Raw genomic sequence first — 25,459 nt, 5'->3', positions numbered from 1 at the left:
ACCCAGTGTTCCTTCATTGCTCTCTTATAATGGGATCTCTTGTGCCATATCCTATGTATTCTTCTTTCTTGGTTTATTTTTTCACTCTGGTACATCTTCTAGTGACTAGATGGGAGGTAAGGTTTTGCATATTTGAAAATGTATCTATTTTGTCCTTACATTTGATTGATAGTTTTAGCCAGTATTGAACTCCAGATTGGAAATCATTTTCCTTCAGAATTTTGAAGGCATCACACTATTGTTGTCTTGGTTCACATGGTGCTGTTCAAGTGTAAGTTATTCAGATTCCTAAATTTTTGTATGTGACCTTTTCTCCCCTGTCTTTCCTTCTGAATGATTGTGGAATTTTTTCTTTGTCACCGTGGTTCTCAGATTTCACATCTGTCTTGCTGTAGATCTGTTCCCCTTTATTATCTTGTACGTGTGATGGGTTGTTTCAGTGTTGCAGTTTGTGCCCTTGATTTCAGGGAAATTTTCTTGGATTATTTCTTCACTTACATCATTCCTTCTGTTTTCTCTTTCAAAACTTCTGTTATTTGAGTATTGCATTTCCTGATCTTCTAATTTTCATATATTTTCCTATTTTTAATATCATTGCTATTCTACATTCTAGAATACTTTGTCCACTTTATTTTTCCAACTCTTCTCACTTTTTCATTTCTGTTATCTTGTTTTTAATTTTCAAGAATTTTCATTTGTTCTGTGAATGTTCCGTTTTTAAAAAGTAGTATTTTATTTTTGTTTCATGGATTCAATATCTTTCTCTCAGTGGATACTAATGATTTTTTTCTTCCCTAAACAACTTTGGTATCTTCTAGTTTGCTTTTTTTTAATCTTTTGTCTTCACCTACCGTGTTAGAGGTTGTCTTTAGCTGTCTGGCTATCCTAGGCTGTCATGATTGAGATAGGAGGACACAAAAGCAGTATGGAAGCTCCATATCGTGGGTGGAACCTGTTAACATTGAGTTTTTATATAATTTGAATAAATGACGTGGGAAGAACTTAGAGTGACTGCCAGTTCTTTGGTTTGCCTTTAGATGTAAAAGAAAATATAATGTAACAAAGGTTTTTCAGGGTTGTGATAGGGAGGTAAAGTGTTTCATCAAGTTAATTGGAATGAAAGATTATAGGAGAATTTTTAAGAAGTGACTGGGTAGGGGGGAAAACACCGAAATGAGTTAGGAGACACTGTCTTCTGTGTGAGACAGAAGATACAATAAGATAATGCTTGCAGGGCACCTAGAAGAAAGTTTGCTTTCAGAAAATAGTTTTTAATTGAATGAAGTGAATAAATAAATTATTGGGGGAAGAAAAACTTAGCTCTTGATTGCTATTTGCAAAGGGCACAAAAATGATATATTCTTATCTAGCATATAAGCTTTATTAGCATTTTACCAATTTAGGAAGTATTTTTTCAGTGGATTCATTTGAAGCTTTTCCTCTTCAGATTCCCATCTTAAGATTATTTGCTTACTGAAGAAATACGTTTCTAGCACTTTCAGAGGTAACTCTGAGGAAACAGAGTAACAGGAAAGCCATGGGTCTTTCCTAGGGGTCAGACTTGGGTAGCAAACTTTGTTGGTTTGAAGTGTCATTTGCTGAGATAGTGACCTAAAAAGGGACAGGTTTTGGAGAAAAGATGCCAATATTTTCAACCAATAACTTTCATCAATTTATGTGTACTGAAGAGAAATACTTATCTTTTAAATATTCATATACAACTGTTAGACCAAATGACTAAAGATGTGCTAGCAGGCCAAGTTAATAGAACATTCCAAAAAATAAAAATAAAAAAGCAAAAAACAAACAAAAAAAAAAACCCCCTCCACAACAAGAACATGAAGCTGAAGAAATTCGAGCTGGTGCAATTCATAGCTTATTTAAGACTATTTTAGTCAAAAATCCAGCCTGCATAAACAATAATGCTTGATTTTTTAATGAAGCATGAACAACAGAAAAATGTCAAATAAAACAGTGGAAGCAAAGCAAAATTGACATAAAGAATAAGAAGCCCAACTTTGCCTTGAAACAGGTAGTGGTATATTGATCTATAATAAAGAATTGATATGAAAAGCTACTCTATTCTGCCACAGAACCTAAAAAAACATTGATTCACTTCATAGATAGCTTGGATTGGATCATGAGAAGAGACTAGAAAAACTGGTTATATTAACTGTGACTCTTCACTATCATTATTCAGGATAGAAAGGGGGGATGTTAAGCAAAATTAAAAGGAAGATTTGGATATAGACTAATCTTCCATGCTTTCAGGGCTTCTGGAATACCTTTAGAAATAAAGTAGTCAAAAATTCTTTCTGGTATCAAAGAAGCATGAACCTGTAGTGACCAAAGAAAATAATAGAGTAGAGCAGAAAATGAGATGATGAATGCATTATGCTCTGTGACTGGTTGGTTTCTCTTGTGGAAGAAAAGGCATTTTCTGATGACTAGCTATGTCTACAAAAGAATGGCCAGGATTTTCTGACAAGAGCTGAGAAGCAACGGAGGATAAAGTAGAAACAGAGAAAGGTAAATATTCAAGAAGAGAAGGAAGAGATCAGAGACAGATTAGAGTGGCCACAGTGATACAGAGCAGCAGACATTAAATGTAGAGAAGTTCATTAAAAAAGGTCGTTAAAAAGTTCTCCTCAAAAAGCCACCCCAGTGTAAGAGAGGAAGGGAAAAGAGGCACAGGGAACCCGGAACCCTGCCTCCTGTGAGTTAAGACTCTAGGTGTGCCTGTGATGAAGGAGAATAGCTGTGGATTATGGGGAACAAGCCGGAGTGTTGGGAGAGAACTGTTGTGAGAAGGGAAGTGAGAGAAATGAGCTCAGAGGGGCAGGCTTTCAGGAAGGTTCCAGGGTGGTGTCTGAAAGTAGCAACAGAGGAAGCTACTGGCCTCGCCCCCGGGGCCTAGAGCCATTCAGGAGCATGGTGGTGTGGGGAGGGGAAACTTCTTCTCAGAGGAGGGTGAGGTTTCAAGACAGGAGAGGGAAGCATCTGGGTAGAGACTGAGGGTGCCGTGAAGGAAGTTGTTTACCGTGGAATGGAGGTTCTGAAGGGTGCAGTGAAAGGTCTGGATGGGGAGTCAAGTGGTGTGGTGGGTCACAGTAGAGGTTCCACTGAACACATGACACTGATGATGAGCAGGAGTCTGCATCTAGGCCAGTGACCAAGGACAGCAGTAGCATGAGGTGTGGGGTGTTTGAAAGTGCTCCCTTCCCTCCCCTGAAAGAAAAGAATGCCAGCCGCCTTTTAAGTGGATTGTCTTCATGTTTTTATTTACCCCTCAGATACCTTTTGACTCTGCCATAGACAACGCTCAGGCTGTGTGTTAGGCACTATGGCAGCCACCATGATGATTTGGGAAGTTCACAATCTAGTAGATAAAAGATTATGTTTTTGGCCCTGGCAGACAAAGAGTTAAATTAAAGGCATTAATTAGTTGCCTCTAATAGACTGGGAGGGCTAAGCTGAGACCTTTCCTAGCCTTCCCAATTATCATTCTTGTTCCTTACCTTTACTTTCTGTGGCTTTCCTTAATGCCCCAGAGGAGCCAAAGAATCCACGTGTAAGTTTAGGGGAAGGTGCTCAGTGGGCCTGCCAGGTGTTTCTTCATCTGGCCTGCCAGGTGTTTCTTCATCATAGGTGTCTAAGTCTTACGTCTCTAACTTGAGACTGAAATTCTCTTAATTCAGTTGTTTCTACATTATTCTCTCATTTTCTCTTTCTTAAGCATTTATACAAGAGTTACTTAACTTCAAGAGTTAGTTAATAACATTTTGAATTAACTGATTAGTTTTTCTTTTTCTCATTGAGTGTTGAACTTTGTATGTTTTACGATTTTTTCGTAAATGGAGGTACAAACATCAGTGATTAATGAAGCCCACAAAATATGATTGGTTTGAATTCATGTCACTTAAAGATGTGAGAAGAGAATTATAAGTTATTAAATGTCAGAACTGAAAAGTATTTTTAAGATCTTTCACATTCTTACCCCCTCATTTTACATCCAATGAAATTGAGGCTGAAGAGGTGAATGAGTAAATATGGTAAATGTTTAGCAAACTTAGAATATTATAAAACTGACACAATAGGAGCTTCAGAATTTTCTGATGGTTGGTGGTAATATTGCAGAAGAAGCTTTTTTTTTTTTTTTTAAACCACTAGGGAATGCTGAAATATCAACTGATCAACTATAATGAGGAAAAAAAAAGTCAGTCTTAAGTTTTCTGATTATTATATCTTTTCTGTTTAGAAAAATAAAATGACCTATGTGGTCGTTTGTACGGATCATAGGGGAGGGAGTTAATGCTGGAGACACTATTTTAGATTTGTTGCAAGTCACGTCATTTCAAAACGATTGTAACTCAGATATTCCTTGTAGGTAAGCAAATTTTGTTCTCCCTTCCAACTATACAGGACATGAAAGTGTAGGGGAAAATCTGCCCCCCTGGTTAGTTAAGCATAGCTGTTCGTGTTCATGGAAGAGGTTGGGCCATAACCTACTTTGTGGTAATTTGCTGAAAGGGGAGTTTTGTCACAACGCTTCTGCCTTTGGGAAAATGTCCAGTTCCGGAGCCCCACAGGTCGTATGGCAATTGAGTAAGGGTGGAAGACTTCTTGAGCAGACCTCATCATGAGTTTTGGTTGCGAGATAAAATCGGACTTGTGATCCTTCTGTTCTTGTCCTCCACATCCCTGTCCTTGTCTTTACTCTGCCATTAAAAAAATTCAATTCATAAAATTTCAGTTTTGATTCTTTTTCTGTTCAGGGTATTTTTAAAAGGGAATTTTACATTAATTTCCCAAATTGGTGGTGTTGTTTTGAGTCTCTTTTGTGTTTTAGGTTGGTTTGGATTATAATCAGATAATGAGGTGTCTTTCTAGCCAGGTGCTCCAGGGACATAAAAAAATAATGCATATTCTCTGTATAGTTAAAGTACTATATATATTCATAAAATTGAGCTTATTGATTATCTCATTCAAATTGTTAGTATGTTTTCTTCAGCTTATGTGATCTACCAAAATCTGAAAGTGCTAAAATACTTTACTATGATCAGATTTTATTATATCCCTGTATTTCTAGAAGTTTTAACTCTAGTTATCTGACTGCCGTGCTGCTTGTCCATAAAAGTTTTATTTAAAGAAATAGAATTGAATAAATGGAGAGAGACATAATCTCCAGCTGAATGGGCAGACTTACATCACATAAATGGCAGTTCTTCCAACATTATCTCTAAATTTAATGACATTCTGATCAGAAACCCGACACTTTTTTGTGCATGGGAGGGACATTGGTTAGAATTACCTTAAAAAATGTTAAAAAATAAGAGTACTTGAGGGTGGGGAACTTTCCTTATCATATGTTAAAATTACCATAATGTGGGGTGCCTGGATAGCTCATTTGGTTAAGTGTCGGATTCTTGGTTTCGGCTCAGGTCATGATCTCACGTTTCATGAGTTTGAGCCCCGTATCGGGCTCTGAGCTGACAGTGCAGAGCCTGCTTGGGTTTCTCTCTCTCCCTTTCTCTCTTCCCCTCCCCTGCTCACTTTCTCTGTCTTTCTCGAAATCAATAAATAAACTTTAAAATAAAATTACCATAATGCTACAGGAATAAAAACAGTGTGATATAGAAAATACAGAATTAAGTCAATTGGCTGGAAATAACAGATTCTAATACTGTAAGAAATTAAAGTAGATAAAGGCTGAATTTCATTACACTGGAAAAAGGAATGTTTATTTGATAAATGGTGTTAGCATAATTGGCTATCTGTGTCAAAAAGAACAAAATTAGGGCTTTACACTTACATTTCTGTGGATGAAAGATTTAAATGTAAATTACAATGATACTGGAAGATATTTTAGAACACTGTATCATTTTGAGGTAGGAAAGATCTTCACAGACAAGACAGGAAATGCAGAAGAAATAAAGGAAAATATTGACATTTAACTACATAAAATTAACTGCGTAAACTTTTATATTTCTTTCTGGCAGAATACACCATAAATTATTAAAAGACTTAGTCACACATATGACAGTCAAAAAATTGATACCCTTAATCTTTGAATAGGGAAACAGACAATCCAATAGAAAAACAGACAAGAATGTAAACAGGCAATTCACGGAAGAGAAATGCATATTGTCTCCAAAACCCATTAAAATGATGCTCTGTATAAGCAGGAAGGAAGTAAAAATAACAGTGAGAAAAAAGTTACCACCTATCCAATGGGGAAAATACAAAAGGGTCCGGGCACATCAGGTTCTGTGTTATGGAGAAGCAGACCCCTCACATGCTGTGGTGGGGTGTATGTGGACTGGTATGGCGTTTTCTGGAAAGTTCATTCTTTGACTGGGCAGTCTCACAGTAAGGTCTGTCCTATAGAAATGAAAGCACCAGTATATGCATGTACAAGGATATTTATTTTAATGTGTTTTTAATTAATTATTTTTTTTATTTTAGAAAGAGTGTGAGTGGGGGACAGGGTCAGATGAGGAGAGAGAGACAGAGAGACAGAGAGAGGCAGAGACAGAGAGAGAATGAGAGAGAGAGAGAGAGAGAGAGAGAGAGAGAGAGAGAGAATGAATCTAAGCAGGCTCTGTGCTGAGCATGGAGCTCGATCCCATGACCCTGGAATTATGACTTGAGCTGAAATCATGAGTCGGACGCTCAACCCACTAAGCCACCCAGGCATCTTTTTAACGTGTTTTTATTATAGTAAGAAATTTAAAAAATATTAGTGTGTCCGATAATAGCGAAAAGACAGAACAAATTGTAATACATTTGTACTATGTAATATTTGACCTCCGTTAATAAGAACGTCTTGAGTTACATGTATTGATTAGGAATCATCTTCATAATAGATTGTTTGGCAAAGGAACATATTTCAGAGAGGTGTTAGTAGTATGATCAAATTAAAATATATATTTGTATGGGTATAGAAAAAGATTTGGGAGAATGGACACACACAGATGTTATTATTTATCTTAGGTGAATGGGATTTGGAGAAGGGTGGCAGGGAGGAGACCAATTTTTAAACTATGTAGATCTTTGCACTTTCTGCTCTGGTGGAATAAGTTCAAAATATTAACATTTATTTATTTAAACCCGTAACTCTAGCTTACATTTTCTAAAGTCTCATGACTTTCAATGAAATTTGGGGTTGGCCTGTTTGCTGGTCTTTTTAAGAAGATGTGCTGGGCCTCCAAGGGGAGAATGCTGGCTTTTGCTTCCTGGCCTGTACTACTTTCTGGCTCCTTTATTTGTCCCTCTTATTTCTGTGATTCTTCACTTCAGCCATTTTCTGGCCAGTATGCTGTTTCTTTGCCCCTTTATAGGTCATTTGTGCTAGTCCAGGTTGATAGTTGGTGGAGAAAAATTACACAGTTCTTCCATTAGTGTCCTATAAATGTGTGGTGTTCAGTGTCCGATGATCCCTTAAGATGGCTTAGCAGTCCATCTGTTTCCCCTCGTTAGCTCCATTCTTAAATGCATGTGGTATTTCAGACAAGCCTCTTTCTTCAAACTTCTAGCACTGCCACTTCTTCTCTAGAGCAGCAAGTGAGGGGCTCAAGACTCTGTAGGGAAAATGGCAACGCCAGAAACTACGTGCTGCTCTGAACACACAAACTTAACCTTCCTCTCGTACCAAGGCTGATTAGCCACCTATGCTGGGGAGGCCAGCCCTTCCTATCTCTTTCTGGGGGGATGTGGAGGGTGTGTGTGCTCGTTCCTTGGATTGTCTCTGCCATCTCGTGTATCTCCTCTGTTTCCTTATTCATTCATCTCCAAGAGTAAGTATCATGGCCTAGGATACCTGTGTCTGATTCTTCCTTACCTTCCTGACTTGTCTGTGTTATACATGTACTTGTTGGGTAGATAGAAAGAAGGAAGGCTATTTGGGCACAATAATGAGAAAACAACATGAGCTAAAGAGAGTAGAAGTCCTCAAGAGTAAAGATGAAAGAAAGGCAGCAAACCTAGAACAGCCTTTTTATCCCCTGTCCAGATGCTTCTGGCCAGAACGGGAGGAGAGTGGGGGGACGCGTATTACTCTTACCTAAGCAAATGAAGATTTAATTGTTTCAACTGCCAAACTATGGCATTATGATTTCTTAGCTAGAGTTAGAAGACTGATGGCTGTATTTTGATTTTTGTATTCTTTTATAAATTTTTGAAAACAGATGAAAGGTAAAAACTTCATCTGTAAACTGATGTTTGCCAAGCATGTTCTATAGGAAAGCTTGGGATGGGGTTTGGGAAATAATGAATTAATCAAATCTTTAATGGGCTGGCATGCTTTCTGAATTTCCAAGAGTAGGAGACCATATGGTGTTTTCTACCTTAATGACCACTAAACCTTTTTCTGCACTTCTCTCCTCCTCTTTCCTTAATCTATTATCCTGTGTCTTCAGAAAAATAGTTTGAGAACTGCTGGAGGACACAAATAAATATATGGTATGAAAGAGTGGAAAAAAAAAAAAGAAAATAAAAATATCAGCTTGTTTTATGCCCAGGAATGCGACTATTCACAACTTTTCATTCCCTGTCAGTTTGAGGTTTTTTTGGTACATTTGGAAGATGGAAAATGACTTTTTAAAAATGAAACTAATTTTGACTAATGTTACGGTAAAGGGAATAAACCATTTTGTAAATAAGCACAGTAGAGTGAGTTCTAGTGTGGCTAAAATTTGTGTAGTACTAGAAGTTTATCGTATTATATTATTTCATGGTTTCATTAGGGTTGACCTGAATTTCGGTTGAGTTATGTTTTCTTACCTTCTTTTCCAGCGGCAGCCGATTAGGAGGCCTGGTTACAGTGCTGTGCTTCTTTTTCAATCATGGAGAGGTATGTAGTCAACAAACATTTTCAGAATTTTTAGAAGATTGTACTTCCAGAAATACAAGTTTCTTCTTTAGGTAGTCAATCAAATATTTTTTAAAAAATTTAGGAGATTTTGCTGATGGAAATACAGGTTTCTTTTTAAAATTTAATTTCCTTAAATTTAGTCTATAGTAGCATTCTTTAAATGCTTAATCTTATTTTCATACAAATTTTACACTAGCATTTATTTTAAGTTAACTTTTTGTCAATATTATATCTTTTGTGCCATATATCTCTTAGTGATTTGAAGCAAGATGGGTCTGCATCAATTCTTTATATAATTTAAAAGTGCAGAAGTTCACGTGTAGTGATAATAGAAATAAGCCAGCCATGGATGTAGTTAACTTCCTTGTGTGGGGGTAACTTTTTTTTTTTTTAAGTTTATTTATTTTGATAGAACGAGAAAGAGCCCCAGCAAGGGAGGGGCAGAGAGAGCGAGAGCGAGAGCGAGAGCGAGAGAGAGAGAGAGAAGCCCAGGCAGGCTCTGTGCTGTCAACGCAGAGCCTGACGCGGGGCTCCATCTCACGAACTGGGAGACCGTGGTCTGAGGTGAAATCAGGAGTCAGATGGGTCGGATGCTTAACCAGCTGAGCCACCCAGGTGCCCCAGGGGATAACTTAGTGTTGTTGGAGCTATATAGTATGTTTCTGTCTTAATGCATCTATGTTAAACTTGGATGCATTTTTAAGTCTCCTTTGCAGAATATTATTCCTGTAAATTTGCACATATCCAAGGGTTTTCTAAAGAGAACACTATTATAAAAAAGTATCGACTCTGTCTCCAGGCTACCTGTGTTCAAATCCTGGCTCTGATGTTTAGGGGCTTCGTGACCTGAGCAAGTCATATGTCTCACCTGCCTTAGTTTCCTCTTTGTAAATGGGTGTAATGATGTTACTCATCTCATGAGATTATTGGGGAGATTAAATGAATTCATGAGTGTAAAGCATCTAGAACAATGTTTGGCACATAGTAACTGTTATGTAACTATTACCTTGTATTATTATTAATAACTTAGTTTAGATTAAATTCTAATATAAATTCAGGATGCCAGTGAAATCCTTCCACTAAATCAATTGTAGTTGTAAATGAATTTCTATTAATAGATCTCTATCTGGTTTTCTTTCATGGTAAATTTTGTACGAGGGAAAGGAAAAAAAACTCAGCTTGTTTTGTGTGAAGTAACTTAATCCTTTTATGCATTTATAAACTCAGTGTCTACAGTATTTGAATATGCACACGTTAAAAACCCCTAATTATACTGAAACGTAACTGTAGAGTCAAGGTTGAACTTTTTTTTTATTGTTATGTTAACTAACATAGGCTTAATATTTAGAATCACAGAAATTTAAAGCCAGAGCAGCCTTAGAGATTAGAGCATTTGAGATAAATCATTGCAGCATGGTTTGTCTGACTTTTGAGCAAGAAAAAAAAATTTGTTTTTGTTTTTTTGCCTCTTTTTGACTGTGGATGCCACTCAGTGTAATAGTGCGGACCATGGGACATGTGGAAGCACAGATCCTGGGAGAATGACCTAAGAACTAGGAAGTAACTACTTAACAGTGGAGGAAAGGAGCGCTGAGTGTTCACTATGAGATGTTGGAGGAAAGAGATTATAGAAAAATTTGAAGCCAAGGTGCAGTTTTAAAGACCATGGTCTGTTAAGCAGAAAGGTCTATTGTGTTACCCTCAGTCTAAATTAGAGGTGGTCAATTCCCGATCTTATGTTTTTCTTACACGATTTTGATGCTCACATAGCATGAACATCATTCCTTACAAAGCTTTTCAGTTTATACCAATGAAATTTGGACTATTCTGTTCATTTTTCGGGTTGATAGACTTTCCCTTTGATACTTTTTGGCCATTTGGTGTGTTTAAACATGCTTAGACATCCCTTTCTACTTAGGAAAGGGTCGACTAAATGTGACAAGAATTAGAATTGCAGTTACACTGAAATAGTCAAGTAGATAATTGTACTTAATCAGTAACTTAGCTTTGGAGTAGAAACGTGACCATTCTGAGTAAAAACATTGAAATTTCGTAGAATAAACTGCAGTTTGGGGTAAAGTGAGGGTGAGAACTTAAGTAACTAAAACTGTTTATATTATAATTTAGTATTTATTTTGGTTTTCAGACTGTGATTGTCAGACCCTATTTTTTTCTGAATTTTAAAGATGTTGCTCAAAGTCTATAATTTTTATAGAAGGGAAGTATCTACTCTGGTCGTACCTATTCACATGTTTAGTGAACTGTTCTAGAGCTTCCTGGTGTTTTGCTCACCGGAATTGCTGGCGGTTACTAATCTGAACCCCTCTTTCTTAGGAGAGTTATCTTAATCATGCGAGTGAATGGTTTGTATGCCAAAAAATAGTTATGGATTGTTACTTGCTTTTAAATTCTATTTCCATTGTTTAGTTTGCTCTCTACTTGAGTCTAAGATAGTATATTTTGAAAACAGTCTTTCACTGAGATGATTTCATAAGGGAACATTTTGGCCTTAACAAAAGAACTACACAATGTATAGTATACAAGAAGTAATCAAATAATTTAAAACAGAAATTTAAAACCTCCAAATCTGAAACCTGTGAAAATGTAACAAAGGACTTATTGATTGTTCATAGTAATAATAATATTGAGCTTGCACATTTCATAATAAAAATTATGTAGATGTTTTCACTTGTCAAGCTTTTTTTTTTTTTTATTAAATGTTGATTCTGTCCCAGTTGGGAATTATTGCTAAGATGAAAGCTAACAGTTTTGCTCTGCCTTTTAAATCCTTCCTAATTACAAGATCAGATGTATGCCACATGGGTTGATACTGTAGGATTTTTAGCATACTGATTGAAAAGCATTTAGAGGAGTGTATCAAAAAAAACCTAAATACAATATTTCTCTTTAATTTTAGACTGTTAAAAATTCATTATATGTGAAATAGGTTTGTTTAGCTTTTTCATGATGAGATTTTTTAGAAGTTATTACTAAGATGACTGATGGTGTTTTATGTGAAACATGTTCACAGATAAAATGATAGGCACATGTGAGGAGGAAAATTCTTTTTTTTTTTTTTTTTGAAACCAAAGTAATTCAAAGTAGTATGTGAAAGGTTTGCTTTAGAGGCATATCTAATTAACCTTTCTTTATTACCCATAATATATTTCTGACCCATATTGGGTTCTTAAATATTTTTGAACTGAACTGAGATAATGTACATGTTCCTAATTAGTTATTGACACAGTTATGTTATTTAAGATTTGGAAAGCAGTTCTTAGAACACTTTGAAAACAGTCTCATTAATCCTTGGGATGTTCTTGTATGGTAGATAAATAGGAGATAATAATATTCCAGTTTGCATAATAATTGGAAGCGCTAAAAGGTTAAATGTTTGAGTCAAGGTTGCTAAGCAGGGACAGGATTCTAAGTTTTCTGATTAACCTGTAATCTCTCCAAACTTCTCTCAAGACAGATAACTCAGAAAAGGGAGTAGGATATCAAAGATAACACAACAGTTTATCTTTCAGGAGTAAAAGTACAGAGATCTTTCCTTGCTAATTTGCGGAACTTTTTCTCTTCCCTTTCTCTTCTCTCTTCCTTCCTTTTTTTTTTTTTCTTCTTCCCTCTCTCCCTTCTTCCCTTTTTTGTGATGGTAACATTTTGGCCAGGACATTTATTCTGGGTCTTCTGTTTATTCAACTCAATTAAAACAATGTATACAGAGGGCTCATTGTATGCCAGGTACTTGTAGATGCTGAGGATATGTCAATATGTCAGTAAAACAAGGACCCCTGTCCTTGTGGATAAGCGTCTGAAGGTCAGACCATCTTCTGTCTAAGGTGGGAGAATCCTGGCTTTTGGGGAAAGTAGCAAGGAGGCTATCGCAACAGGAGCGGCGAGTAGAAGGGATGAGGCCAGTTAATAATGGGGAGTAGGATGTGGAAGAAGCCAATTGTGTAGTCCTTGTTGGTCACTGTAAGGTTCATTTGGAGTAAGTGGGAAGGCCATTGAGGAATTACATGCAGAAGAATGATGCAGTTTAAATTACTTTTTACATTAATTTGGAAAATTGTGTGAGTATAAAGATGTGTTATTTATTCAGGCTATTGAGAGGTGTGTTTATCAATTTGTGAATTTACATTAAAATTGCATTAACTCCAAAGTCAAAAAAAAGTGTGCTGATCTTAGATGGGAATGTATCTATTGATTAGATTTGAAAACCGCCTATAATATAGTAGAAAACTAGCCTCTTGATGACCTGGGCCCTGCTGGGTTCTCAGCACTATCCAGGCTCTTCTCTTTGCTTAGGTCCCACTGCCCTTCCCCCTCTACTTCCCAAAAGGACCACTCCTTTTCCTTCCTCAGAGCCTTTGTATGTGCTGTGCCTTTGCCCTGCAAACATCCCTCCCTTTTTATCTCCTAGCCATCCTTCACATCTGGACATTTGTGTTTGGGTGTCAGTGATATTTTTCATTCTACAGATCTGGGTTTCCATCTGGTAGAATTTCTCTTTGGTCTTAAGAACTTTATTTAGCGTTGCGGTGAAGATCTGCTGCCAACAGGGTCTCTTAGCTTCTGCCTGTCTAAAAATGTCCTTATTTTGCCTTCTTTTTTTTAAGCGTGTTTTTGCTGGATAAGAATTCTAGGTTGATAGCTTTACCTTTCGGCACTTTAAGTGTTATTCTATTGTCGTCTGCTTTCCGTTGTTTAATGAGAAGTCAGTTATCATTCTTCTTATTACTCTGAATGTAGTACATCTCTTCTGTGGTGGTTTGAAGACTTTCTTTTTATATTTGGTTTTCACTGGTTTGATGGTAATAAATTTAGATGTGGTCTTCTTTGTATGTGCCCTGCTTACGGCTCACTGAACATCTTTGTTCCCTGGGTTGATTCTTCTAAATTGGTTTTGGAAAATTTTTAGCCAGTATCTTCGAATATTTTGTCTTTTCACGTCTTTGAGGATTCTGATTCCATGTATTTTTGATGGGTTTTTGATACTCTCTTCCTCTTGTTTTTATTCATGTTTTGTTTTTTTTTTTTCTATCTTTGTCTCTATTTAGATATTTTCTCTTGCCATGTCCTTGAGTTCACTGGTACTTTATTCTGATACATTCAATCTGCTACTCAGTCCGGTGAATTTTTCATTTAAGATATTATGAATTTCAGTGTTAGAATTTCGGGGTTTTTTTCGAGCTTCCATTTCTCTATTGAAAATTCACATCTGTTCACCCAGTCTATCTTATTCTATAAATTTTAAAATCTAATTATAGTTATTTTAAAGTCCTTGTCTGTTAATTCCAACATATATGTTGTTTATGGCTTTAATTCTGTTGACTAGAGTTTATCTCTTGATTGTGGGTTCTGTTTCTTTGCTATTTTGCATGTGTCATAGCTTTCTATCTTATGTAAGACATTTTGTATGAAAAAATGAGAAAGCCTGAACTAGATAATTGCTTTCATTTGTTTTTTTCTTTTTCCCAGAGAAGGACCATCTTTTCTCGGGTCAGGCATGTAAGGTGAGGCCCTGAGCATCTGGATCTCACTATGAGTCCTGCTTTAGTTGGGCAAGGCTATACTTTTCATTGTTTTAGTTTGCCTCTGGTTTGAATTAAGGAGATCTTTGCTCTTAGGCTCAATATCCAACTTCCCAGCTGCTCAGCCCAGGGCATTAGCTCTTTGATCTTACCAGCCTTTGAATTGAGAGGAGGTTCGTTTTCAGCCTTTTAGTTACTTTCAGTCCATCTCTGAATTCAACTTCCCGCAAGTTCCTGGAAGCTAAGCATTATATGAGATTGTGAGATCTCTGTCTGCTTTTTTACGCCTCCCCACTGCTGCCTACTCTGCCAAATTTGTGTGGTGTGTGTGTGTGTGTGTGTGTGTGTGTGTGTGTGTGTGTGTGTCTGTCTGTCTTCAGGGTTGGTGTGAGGGGGGAAAGTTGTCAAAAAGATTTATTTTTGTGTCGTGGCTTTTCCAGATTCCAGTTTTTGTTGTTAGAAGTCTATCTGTTTTATATCTGGCACCAGCAAAAACTGTGGAAGGTCCATACCTAAATTATGCAGTTGTTCCCAGGTGTAAAAGTAGAAGCCAACAGATGTTCTGTCTCTTCTTTTGGGCTCTATCTAATTCCATTGTACATTTTGTCCTAAAAAGGCAGTACCAAAAAACTACATGTTTCTTTACTTTTTCTCTCTAGCTTTTTATTTGGAAAAATTAATGTACACATTGTTCTAGATTCACTTCATTTGCCAATTGTAATATTTTCCCACATTTGCTTTCTCTGTCTTATACATGCTCCTACACATCACAGACGTTTTTCTAATCCATTTAAACTAAGTGCAGACATGATGACATATATTTATGTTAAATTAATTCCTAAAGATTTTGTGGGGGTTTTGGGTACTATTCTCTGCCTTTGATATGTCCCCATTTGTCTTTGAACATATCCTTTCTGGGAAAAAAAAAAAAAAAAAGGTGTTACAGGATCACCTTGTACTTTTCTTATCTCCAGATGTGGAATCCACTGTTTTCTTTAATTTTTTTTTTATTTAAAACAAATTTTTTTTTAATGTTTATTTATTTTTGAGAGAGAGGGAGAGTGTGAGTGGGAGAGGGGCAGAGAGAGAGAAGGAGACACAGAGTCCGAAGCAGACTCCAGGCTCTGAGATGTCAGCACAGAGCCTGATGCGGGGCTCCAACACACGAATGGTGAGATCATGACCTGAGCTGAAGTCAGACACTTAACTGACTGAGCCATCCAGGTGCCCCCTTTTAAAATTTTTGTAATGTTTATTTGTGTGTGTGTGAGAGAGAGAGAGAGTGAGCCTGAGCACCGGAGGGGCAAAGAGAAAGAAAAATTCCCAACCAGGCTCCACACTGCCAGCACAGAGCCCAATGTGGGGCTCAAACTCATGAACTATGAGATCATGGCCTGAGCTGAAATCAAACTCCAGACATTTAACTGACTGAGCCACCCAGCTGCCCCAAATCCACTGTTTTCTAAGGAACCTTGGACGCTTTTAGTGGAAAATGATATTTATTTATTTATTTTTAAATGTTTATTTATTTTGAGAGAGAGAGAACAGGGGAGGTGCAGATAGAGGGAGAGAGAGAGCATCCCAAGCAGGCTGTGCACCATCAACACAGAGCCCGATGCAGGGCTCGAACCCACAAACTGTGAGATCATGACCTGAACTGAAACCAAGAGTCAGTCACTTACACGACTGAGCCACCCAGGCACCCCAAATGGTATTTAGAGACCACAAGCAGGGTCCTTGCTGCACTCACTGGTACTAGGGTGTAATTACTTTTAGCTCTTTTCAGCAGAAGGCTAGTAAATATGCTTTTAAAAAAATCATTAATTCCTACTGATTCCTCCAATAATTATTTTAGGGTTCTTCTTTACTTTCCCCCACTCCATATTTGTATCTTCCTCTTTCCCCCAATTTAAATAAATTTATTTATTTGCTTTATTCTATGATATACAAGAAGTAGTTTCAGAATTAGTACACTAATCCTGTTACCAATAATGAATTTGCTAGTAAGACTCAAGATTTTTTTGCAGTTCTTTTTCTTGCAAGAGTATATTCTACTAACGTTATACAGTCAGTTCAAAAATTAAACATTCAGAAGTGACTTGAATTATTTTTCTCTATGTTATTATTTTGATAATACAATTAAAATCACTTATAGTTTATACTGCCTTTATATCTTGACTAATACTTTCATACTATAGACAGAATTCTGATTCTTGATCACTTTGAGAGGTATAGTTTACAACCACATGGTAAAGGAGATATATTGTTAGAATATTGTCAGACAATATTTTCTATTTTAAATGAGTAAGAAATGGTCAAGTTTGGGTCATTGCAGCAATAGATGGAGGCATGAAGATGTGATTCAATGCTTTTCCAACAAAGTTTACAGATTTCACAGATGTATACTGATATCCTGAAAGTTCAGAGACAAAAAAGATAATTTTCTTTTCATAGAATCAGCAGAAATTCTTTGTTAAGGTAGTAAAACTTAATACTAGCAATTATATATTACTGCCACATTAATTCTTGTGTGAGCCAAAATTGTGTTACAAATTCAAATTGATTTATATGACTGGTTAATTGGGCAGCATATCATTACGTGGTACAGAAAGAGACAAAAATTCCAAGAAAGGTACCTGGCTTATTATCAAGGTGCAACACCATCAGCCAGCCACACAAAGCCCACTCCGAGCTAAAGGTCTTCCTAAATAGTGGTACTGCCCTAAGTAACATCAAAGAGATGTTCAAATTGTGGCTGTTACTCCTAGCATTTTTTATGGTTAGCATCTGAGGAATAGAATTTTTTTTAAGTTTATTTTTTTGAGAGAGAGAGTGAGAGCATGTGAGTGAGGGAGAGGCAGAGAGAGAGAGGGGGAGAGAGAGAATCTCAAGCGGGTTCTGTGTTGTCAGCGCAGAGCCCAGACCCAAGCTGAAATCAAGAGTTGGATGCTTAAGCAACTGAGCCACCCAGGTGCCCCAGGAATAGTATTTTTAAACCTGTACCGTTCTCTGCAGGAAAGTAGCCAAACCCATGGGGGCCAGAAATCTTTTTTTGGAAGCAGTTTAAGTGCAGGGTTTAACACAATATTATAATGAACAGTAAGCAATATAAAGCAATGTTATAGCTAATATTGTGTGCAGCATTCAGAAGGGGGATAATTTATTGTAAACCTAGACATTATACCAACAACAATTTATGACTAACCCTACAAATATCAATCAGCTCTGGCCAAAACTCTTAGAACAAGCCTTAAACACGATCTTTCTGATATTAACTAATTTATAATTCACGAGTTAGTTGTTCTCCTATTTAGTTTTACATTATGAAGAGAAGTAGATTAGATTATGCTAGATCTCTAATAGTATAAATAAGCCATTTGAAAATAGAGCTTGGGGCGCCTGGGTGGCTCAGTCGGTTAAGCGTCCGACTTCGGCTCAGGTCACGATCTCACGGTATGTGAGTTCGAGCCCCGCGTCGGGCTCTGTGCTGACTGCTCAGAGCCTGGAGCCTGTTCCAGATTCTGTGTCTCCCTCTCTCTCTGACCCTCCCCCATTCATGCTCTGTCTCTCTCTGTCTCAAAAATAAATAAACGTTAAAAAAAAAAATTAATAGAAAATAGAGCTTGACAAATGAAGCTGCCTACTGCTGAAATTCCTGGGTTTTTGATTCTTGAGTAGATGATTTGAAATTCAGGCTTTCCTAAGCAGAAAATTGGAGCTGTTGTTGTCAATACCTGGGCCATATCATGCTGCAGCATTATTTAGTGCTTCGAAATGTGTGCCAGAAATTATATACTATAAGAGGACAGTTTAAAGAAACAGATTTTCTTTGGGGCGCCTGGGTGGCGCAGTCGGTTGAGCGTCCGACTTCAGCCAGGTCACGATCTCACGGTCCGTGAGTTCGAGCCCCGCGTCAGGCTCTGGGCTGATGGCTCGGAGCCTGGAGCCTGTTTCCGATTCTGTGTCTCCCTCTCTCTCTGCCCCTCCCCCGTTCATGCTCTGTCTCTCTCTGTCCCAAAAATAAATAAAAAACGTTGAAAAAAAAATTAAAAAAAAAAAAGAAACAGATTTTCTTTGAGTTCATTTTCATAATTCAGGAGTTTCTTGTATTTTGTCTGAGTGTGCGTAACACAGTGTGTAACCCCACGTGAAGGAGCTCACACGTTTATTCCCTTCTATAATTCCTAAATTTCACAGTGATGCCTTTAGAAGGCATTTTGAACTATCATCCTATGTAGAGAACTGTATTATAATTAGAGGAAAATACTTACTTGTTAAGATTTAAGGTCTGATTAAAGCAAATCTGTTTACTATTTTCAAATTACTTGGGGTCATCTGGACCAGCAGTTATGTTTGTACCAGATCTAGGAAAGCACATGGTGTCATTGGAGAAGCAATAAGCACTTTCCCATACGTTTGCATTCATTCACTCTTAACTTTGTAGAGGCAGATGACCTTGCTCTTTGTTTCAGTTCTGTAATTTGGCCTTCTCATCCTACGTTTTACAAGGGATGTAACTGAGTTTTAGAGAATTGAGTGACTTCAGCTAGTAAAAGAAATGAATTTCTAAGAGATGGCACCATAGTTGAATTTGGGTAATAAAATAAACGTAGGTAAACAGTCTGAATGGAGAAAATTCTCAAATTGTGAATTACATAGTTTAAATATTTTCTTCTTGGTTTTTGCACAGAGATTGATAGCTTTATAAAGTATGGTTATATATCTCTACTATCAATCATACTGAAATTTCTAATTAATTTGGTAAACTAACAGATTTTTTAAATTGCCTTCCAGTAACAATAAATATGCGTTCTAAAAAGACTTTTTCAATCTTTTCAGAATTCTCTTGTGTGTATAGTTCATTTATAAATAGGTATCTATGTTCAGTTTCATAGAGGATGGTGAATTTTGCTTAAAAAGAGAAGTGAATTGGCTCAAATTTTCTATAGCAGTAGTGGAAATATCTAATAGTCTGAGGCAGAGCTAAAATAAAGGAAAGGTTTATTTCCTTTATTCACTGTGATCTTTGTAATTGCATGTAGTCTTTAAAGTAACTCTGCTTGGAGCACCTGGCTGACTCCTTTGGTAGAGCATGTGACTCTTACTCTCAGGGTTGTGAGTTCAAGCCCCACTCTGAGTGTAGAGAGTACTTACAAAATAAAAAAATAAAAAATCTTAAAAAAATAAAATTAAGTAAATCTGCTTGACTTGAAAGATGTAATGATTTCATCTAGTGTGAGTAGCTTAATAGTAGTAAAATCAGATTGTTTATATGTCATTCAGTATAGTTTTCCTTTAATTGAAAGATAGACTTATTACATTTCGTATAGATGCAGAAAAATGATAAGAGTACTAAAACTGGGATGGAACGTTATTTATTTATGTCCAAAGTGAGTTCTTTAGTAGAGTTGGTACATTACATTTTAGGATTTGTTATTTTTTATTTGATCCCCTCTGCCACTTTTAAATATTTTGCAACCAAGGGTAGCTTGGGCAAAGAAAAAGTAAAAACAGAAATGGAATGCTGCCCACCCCCCACCCCCACTTTTTTGTAAAGCAGCATTGTGCATAAAAATACTGACATTGATAACTACAAAGAGTTTTGAAGTATTGGTTATGGATAGTTTTGCTGAAATTCAAGTGGAAGAAGACAAACTAAACAGGTTTCCACCACCAATTCAAAATGAAACGTTTTTCATTTTGGCGGAACATTTTCTTGCTCGTGCTTTCCCCACTTTCCTTTTAGGCTGTAGTTGAAGTCTGTTGGTATTTGTTGTTGACAATTCATGTTACTATTTCACAAGATCTTACGCCATGTGTGTCCCCCTCTCAATAATGTTTCGCTTCTCACTTTTCAGTTTTGCTGTTGGTGGAAAACCTAGCAGCTTGTTTTCCAACATACCATTTAAATTATGTGTGAAAAAGACTTTTTTTGTGTTCGTAAATAGCTGCTTTCGATTAGTATGTCTTACTTAACACATTCAACAGACAGACCATACACTATGAATTTTGTTTTTAGTGCACACGTGTGATGTGGACACCACCTCTCCGCGAAAGCTTCTCCTATCCGTTCCTTGTACTTCAGATGTTGCTTGTGACTCACATTCTCAGGTAACTTTGACTTCTCCTTAGGTCTAATTTGTTTGTTTTGCATTGAATAACTTAAGCTAGAATTTTTTAAGCTTCCATAATAAAAACAGTCAATGGAATGAAATAATTAAGACGATGCCGTTGCTAGGTTGAATCCATGGTTATTTTAAGTGTATACCTTCAAAATATTCAGCACCAAAAACATTTTCTTCAGCTGCCTTCCAGTCTTCTCCCTTTTTCCTTAGTTGCTCGAGGAGCAGCAAATCTGCTTTCACTCTTGCCATCTCCTCTTTCCCAAGTCACTTTCCGCTGCCACCACGGCTTCCCAAAAGTAGGCAGAGAGAAGGGGGAAGACTGATGGCAGTAGAGTGTAACCTGTAAGATACAGTCCTTCAGAGGAAAGAACAGTTCGTAGAATAATTGTGGCCAGGTACGTTCACGCGTGTAATTCTTCCTGTATGTGTTTAGCATCCCCTAGAATCAGACAGTAAGCATAAAAAGAAACCACTCAGTAGACCGGAGATACACTTACTAGGAGAATTCCTGCTGGAAGTTCAGGATTGGATTGGGCTTTCTCATGTTCATCTGGCCTTCAGCTAGAGACCTCACAGAGATTCACGCACCGTATGAATGGAAGAGAGTAGGACCAAGAACACTTCTCTCTCCTTTGTGTCGATGAATATTGAGTTTGGATGGATGTTGCCTTGATTCAGAGGGTAAAAATTAAACAAAATGGGGACTGCGAAAAAAATAGAACAAAGCCTGACGAAACTCTGAAGATGACTCAGACTAAGAACTCCCTTCAACGATCGGCAGAATGTAGGAGAAGCTGGTTGAAATCTGTTACACCAAAACCGTTTGGACGATCCATTTCCACCTGTGACAACCTCAGCAGGACTAGAGCCATTATGTGGCCTTGTCCCTTAGGTAGACAGGCCCCTCTCCAAATGTGGGATGTATTCACTCCATTAAAAATTACAGGTTTGTAGCTAATAAATTGATTTCATAGCTCACAAAAAGGTTACCTGGATTTTAAAAGTACTTGATATAGGGACATGATATAAAGAGTTGGATTAGAAGAGCAGAGAGAGATGTCCTCAGAAACGGGATGCTTAAGGAAGTAAAGAAAGGCATTTTGTGGTGGCGCTCAGTGCCCCAGGTAGGTTTATCCTGAGGAGGATCTCTTTAAGGTGTATACTGCATTGTGTTAGCATATACACTTCACTTTGCGCAGATGTTAGACATGTTGGGGGCTTCTCGTTGGCTCACTGATTTAGGAGAAAAGTACTTCTCAAAACTAGCACGAAAGATAAAATTGCCTCACCTTCCTGAAGGTCCCCTAAATTACAAGTCAGGAAAGTGAAGCCTCTAAGGGTGCTCCACAGTGGCCCCTTGCCTTTGCTGCCTCTTCTCTTCTCTTCTCTCCTCTGGGTCCTCCCTGGGCAGGACCCAACATTTATCCCACACCCTCCACAGATTTTCCCTCTACTCAGCCCGTATTCGGAATTCAATTTATCTGCAGAATACTTAGCACTTAGAATATGCTACTTTTTTATACACATCTTCTGACTCTCCAAATGAAGCTATTGGGATGGAGCATTAAATATGTTTGGTTATAAATTTGCCGAAATACAATTTGAAAAAATTCAACGGATATACTGACCCAACTGCCCTTTCTCTCTGGCAAGCTTTGTTTTGTTCATGGAAAGGTGTTGGAATTGAGTGTCAGGGAGTATAATTTCTAACCCATATGTTCATTTCATGTCTGGTTTATGTTATAACCAGATTATGTTTAAGGATACTAATTGGCAGCATTTCGGGGCCGTGCTAGAATATCTCGTGGTTAAACTTACTCATATTTATTTTATCTTCCCAAGGGCTACAAAACTTTATAGAGGAAGCCTGATTGCACTCTGCATTTCCAATGTATTTTTCATGCTTCCATGGCAGTTTGCTCAGTTTGTGCTTCTTACTCAGGTACGGTGCTTACAGTTTTAAATGGAATTAAGCTCAGTGTTTGATTATGTGTACTCACTTGTGTAAAATTATAGAACTGAGATATTACATGATTCTAAGTCCTAAAATGTTTTTTAGTTAATACTTTTAAAGAAAGTTCAAGATAGGGAAATATGTAACATTTATGTATTAGTGAGTGCTCCTTATTGGCTTACTAGTGGAGTGCCTTTATTGAACTCAAACTGATGAGCCTACTCATATTTGTTATTCGGTGTTGCTAGTGTGCTTAAAAGAGGACCAGCGCTGAAACTTTAAGTATTTCTCTTAAATAAATGTACTTCTTTTATGAATAACGCTGTACATTCTTTACCCAGGGCATAAATGCACACAGGATAACATAGGACAGGGAGCTAAACAGTTCTTATTTATAGAGCTCCCCCACCAATCTATAATTTATCATTTTTCTGTGCATTCTTGCCCCCTTCTCCCTTCAAATAGAAGTATATGAAGCAAGGTGAAGGTGCTTGCTGAGAGAGGGAGTGAATTGTGGGTGGTCTCTCCCTATGCTGCTCCCCGCCCCCAGCTACTTCTGCTCCCTCATTGTGCTTGCCATCTTCCTATTCATATAAAGCAGATTAAGAGTTGCTTTGTAATCTTGGAAATGTCTTGCTTGAGATATGAAGTAAGACCTGGGTTTGATTCCTAACTCTGTCCACTAGCCGCTTGACTTAGACAAACTGCTTAACTTTGCTTAGTTTCAGTTTTCTCCGTTGTGAGATAGAGAAAATGAAAGAACCTACTTTATTGGGTTAGGATCAGATGAGGGAATGCATATTAGACTTAACACATTGCTGGTACTTAGCAAGATGCCAGTAAGGTCAGGTGCTTTTATCATTATTTTTTAAAAAGAGGCTCTATTTGTATTTTATTCTTTCTTTGATCTTACCTTTTAGGCTCCCTTGTTTCCTTTAGCTTGGTGACATTTTAAATGTGTCTGCTTAAATATGGCCCTGAGAGACACTCCTTAAGAGTCTACCCTTGTAGGCCTGCTGTGTATTGCTTGGCTCTGGGGTGGAAAGGGAGAGTTGCCGTTGCTTCCAGCTAGGGGTGCTAACCTGCGTTGTTGTTTTTTTTTTAGGGGGGTGGTGAGTGGGGGAAGGCGTTGCACGGAGTGAGGGGCTTATGTTGAATAACGAGGCACACTTCCTCCCAGTTACCATGTCTTATTAGTCTCATCCTTAGGCAATGCAGTGTTCCCCTTGGGTAAATTCCTGGTAAAGGGAAATCTTGTTTTTCTTGCTAATGAGAAAATTTGTTGTAGATCATTTTGGAGATAAATAATTTGATGAATGAAATTTTAAGTTCTGTGTTTAAGCATTCAGCCACTTTACAGCTCATTTGTACCATGTTTGTGTGGTAGGGGAAGCATGGAATTTAATCTGAGTTGCTTTCTCCATGAAGAAGAGTGGAGAGTCATTGTTTGACCGAGTAACTATATTTTATGAAGAGGTACATTGTTATCATTTAATCAATTAATTCATCTAAATAACTCCAGTACTCCTTGAATTCTTGGTAAATATATATGCAGGTTTCTTCAAAACTGTGAAGAAAGTTAAAAGTAGTGAAAATTATCCTTCTAATTTGAAATTTGATAAATTTGATTATAACAAGTACTTGAATATTTATATGACAGAGAACACTAATGGAGATTTTTGTAAAGAGTGACTAATAAGCAGAACTTAATGCATTTTTACACACACACTCATTACATGATTACTTTTGAGTTCAATGTACCTTTCCCAATTATGTATTAATTATCATACATTATAATTAAATTTTTGTATTTTTTGATTGGGCAAGGCACTTTGTAATTGTACATGTTGACAGTAGAGTCACCCTGACATTATAATGAGTATTGTGTTGAATAATCCACAAAGTAGAAAATTTACATGGTTATGTAAGACAGCTGTGTATGGAAGGAAAAACATCAATATTTGCTATATTTATATATTGACCATATTCAATAGTAAATTGGCAGGTAAGAGAGAAACTAAAGAATTTCCTTTTAATATAAATACAAATCAAAGTGAGAAAAAACAAAAAATAATCTTTTTTCATTCTTATAGGTATTCATTATGTATGTAATTTTTATTTATAATTTAACTTCTTCTTAAATTTCAGATTGCATCATTATTTGCAGTATATGTTGTGGGATACATTGATGTATGCAAATTACGGAAGATCATTTATATACACATGGTAATGGTTTAAATTTTTTGTTTTTCGATTTACTTTGACCTTAAACTCCTCGTTACTATTTGTTATACACATGGTTGAAACTCATAATAGGATTCCATAACTAAAAAAAGTGTCATTCAAATATTGTGATATAATTAACAGACCATGTTTTAAAATAGGCCACCCAGAAAATTTTAATTTGGGTCATGTTATCTGGTTTGAGATTGTGCCTGACTTGCTACAAGTAAAAGAGAGAATTCGTGAGAGAGAAACATAGAATAGTGTATTATCCAGGAGCCTTCTGTTAAAATGAAGTGGAATGTTCATTTCTGAGCACCAACTATCCAGGCACGTGGGTTGTACCTGAGACTAGAACTACACAGATCCCAGCATCCATGTTAATCACATTCTGGGAGAATGGGGAATGCGAGAGCACAGAGGGTAAATAATCAACACAGTAAATGGGCAAAGTATATAGTATTAGAAGGTGACACAGGGGGCGCCTGGGTGGCTTGGTCGGTTAAGCGTCCGACTTCGGCTCAGGTCATGATCTCACGGTCCATGAGTTCAAGCCCCGCGTCGGGCTCTGTGCTGACAGCTCAGAGCCTGGAGCCTGTTTCAGATTCTGTGTCTCCCTCTCTCTCTGCTCCTCCCCTGTTCATGCTCTGTCTCTCTCTGTCTCAAAAATGAAAATAAACCTTAAAAAAAATTAAAAAAAAAAAATAGAAGGTGACACAGAACTGTAGAAAAAAAGAAAAGAACAAAT

The 25,459-nt window shown here is 37.1% G+C and overlaps 1 protein-coding gene across 6 annotated transcripts in view; it reads left to right on the top strand.

Annotated features, from left to right (window-relative positions):
• DPY19L1 (dpy-19 like C-mannosyltransferase 1) overlaps nucleotides 1-25,459 on the top strand; it is a 96,893-nt gene that overhangs the window by 31,856 nt on the left and 39,578 nt on the right. For all 6 annotated transcript variants that reach the window (XM_042969822.1, XM_042969798.1, XM_042969814.1 and 3 more), the window contains 4 exons: nucleotides 8,794-8,851; nucleotides 20,429-20,520; nucleotides 22,377-22,476; nucleotides 24,637-24,714. In XM_042969822.1, coding sequence (XP_042825756.1) covers nucleotides 8,794-8,851; nucleotides 20,429-20,520; nucleotides 22,377-22,476; nucleotides 24,637-24,714 — 328 coding nt within the window. The remainder of the gene's footprint in view (nucleotides 1-8,793; nucleotides 8,852-20,428; nucleotides 20,521-22,376; nucleotides 22,477-24,636; nucleotides 24,715-25,459) is intronic.

The sequence above is a fragment of the Panthera tigris genome, chromosome A2 (assembly GCF_018350195.1).
Source record: "Panthera tigris isolate Pti1 chromosome A2, P.tigris_Pti1_mat1.1, whole genome shotgun sequence".
NCBI classification, from domain to species: Eukaryota; Metazoa; Chordata; class Mammalia; order Carnivora; family Felidae; genus Panthera; species Panthera tigris.
The sequence above is the reverse complement of the archived record's forward strand: the minus strand, read 5'-3'. Positions and strand labels throughout refer to the sequence as shown.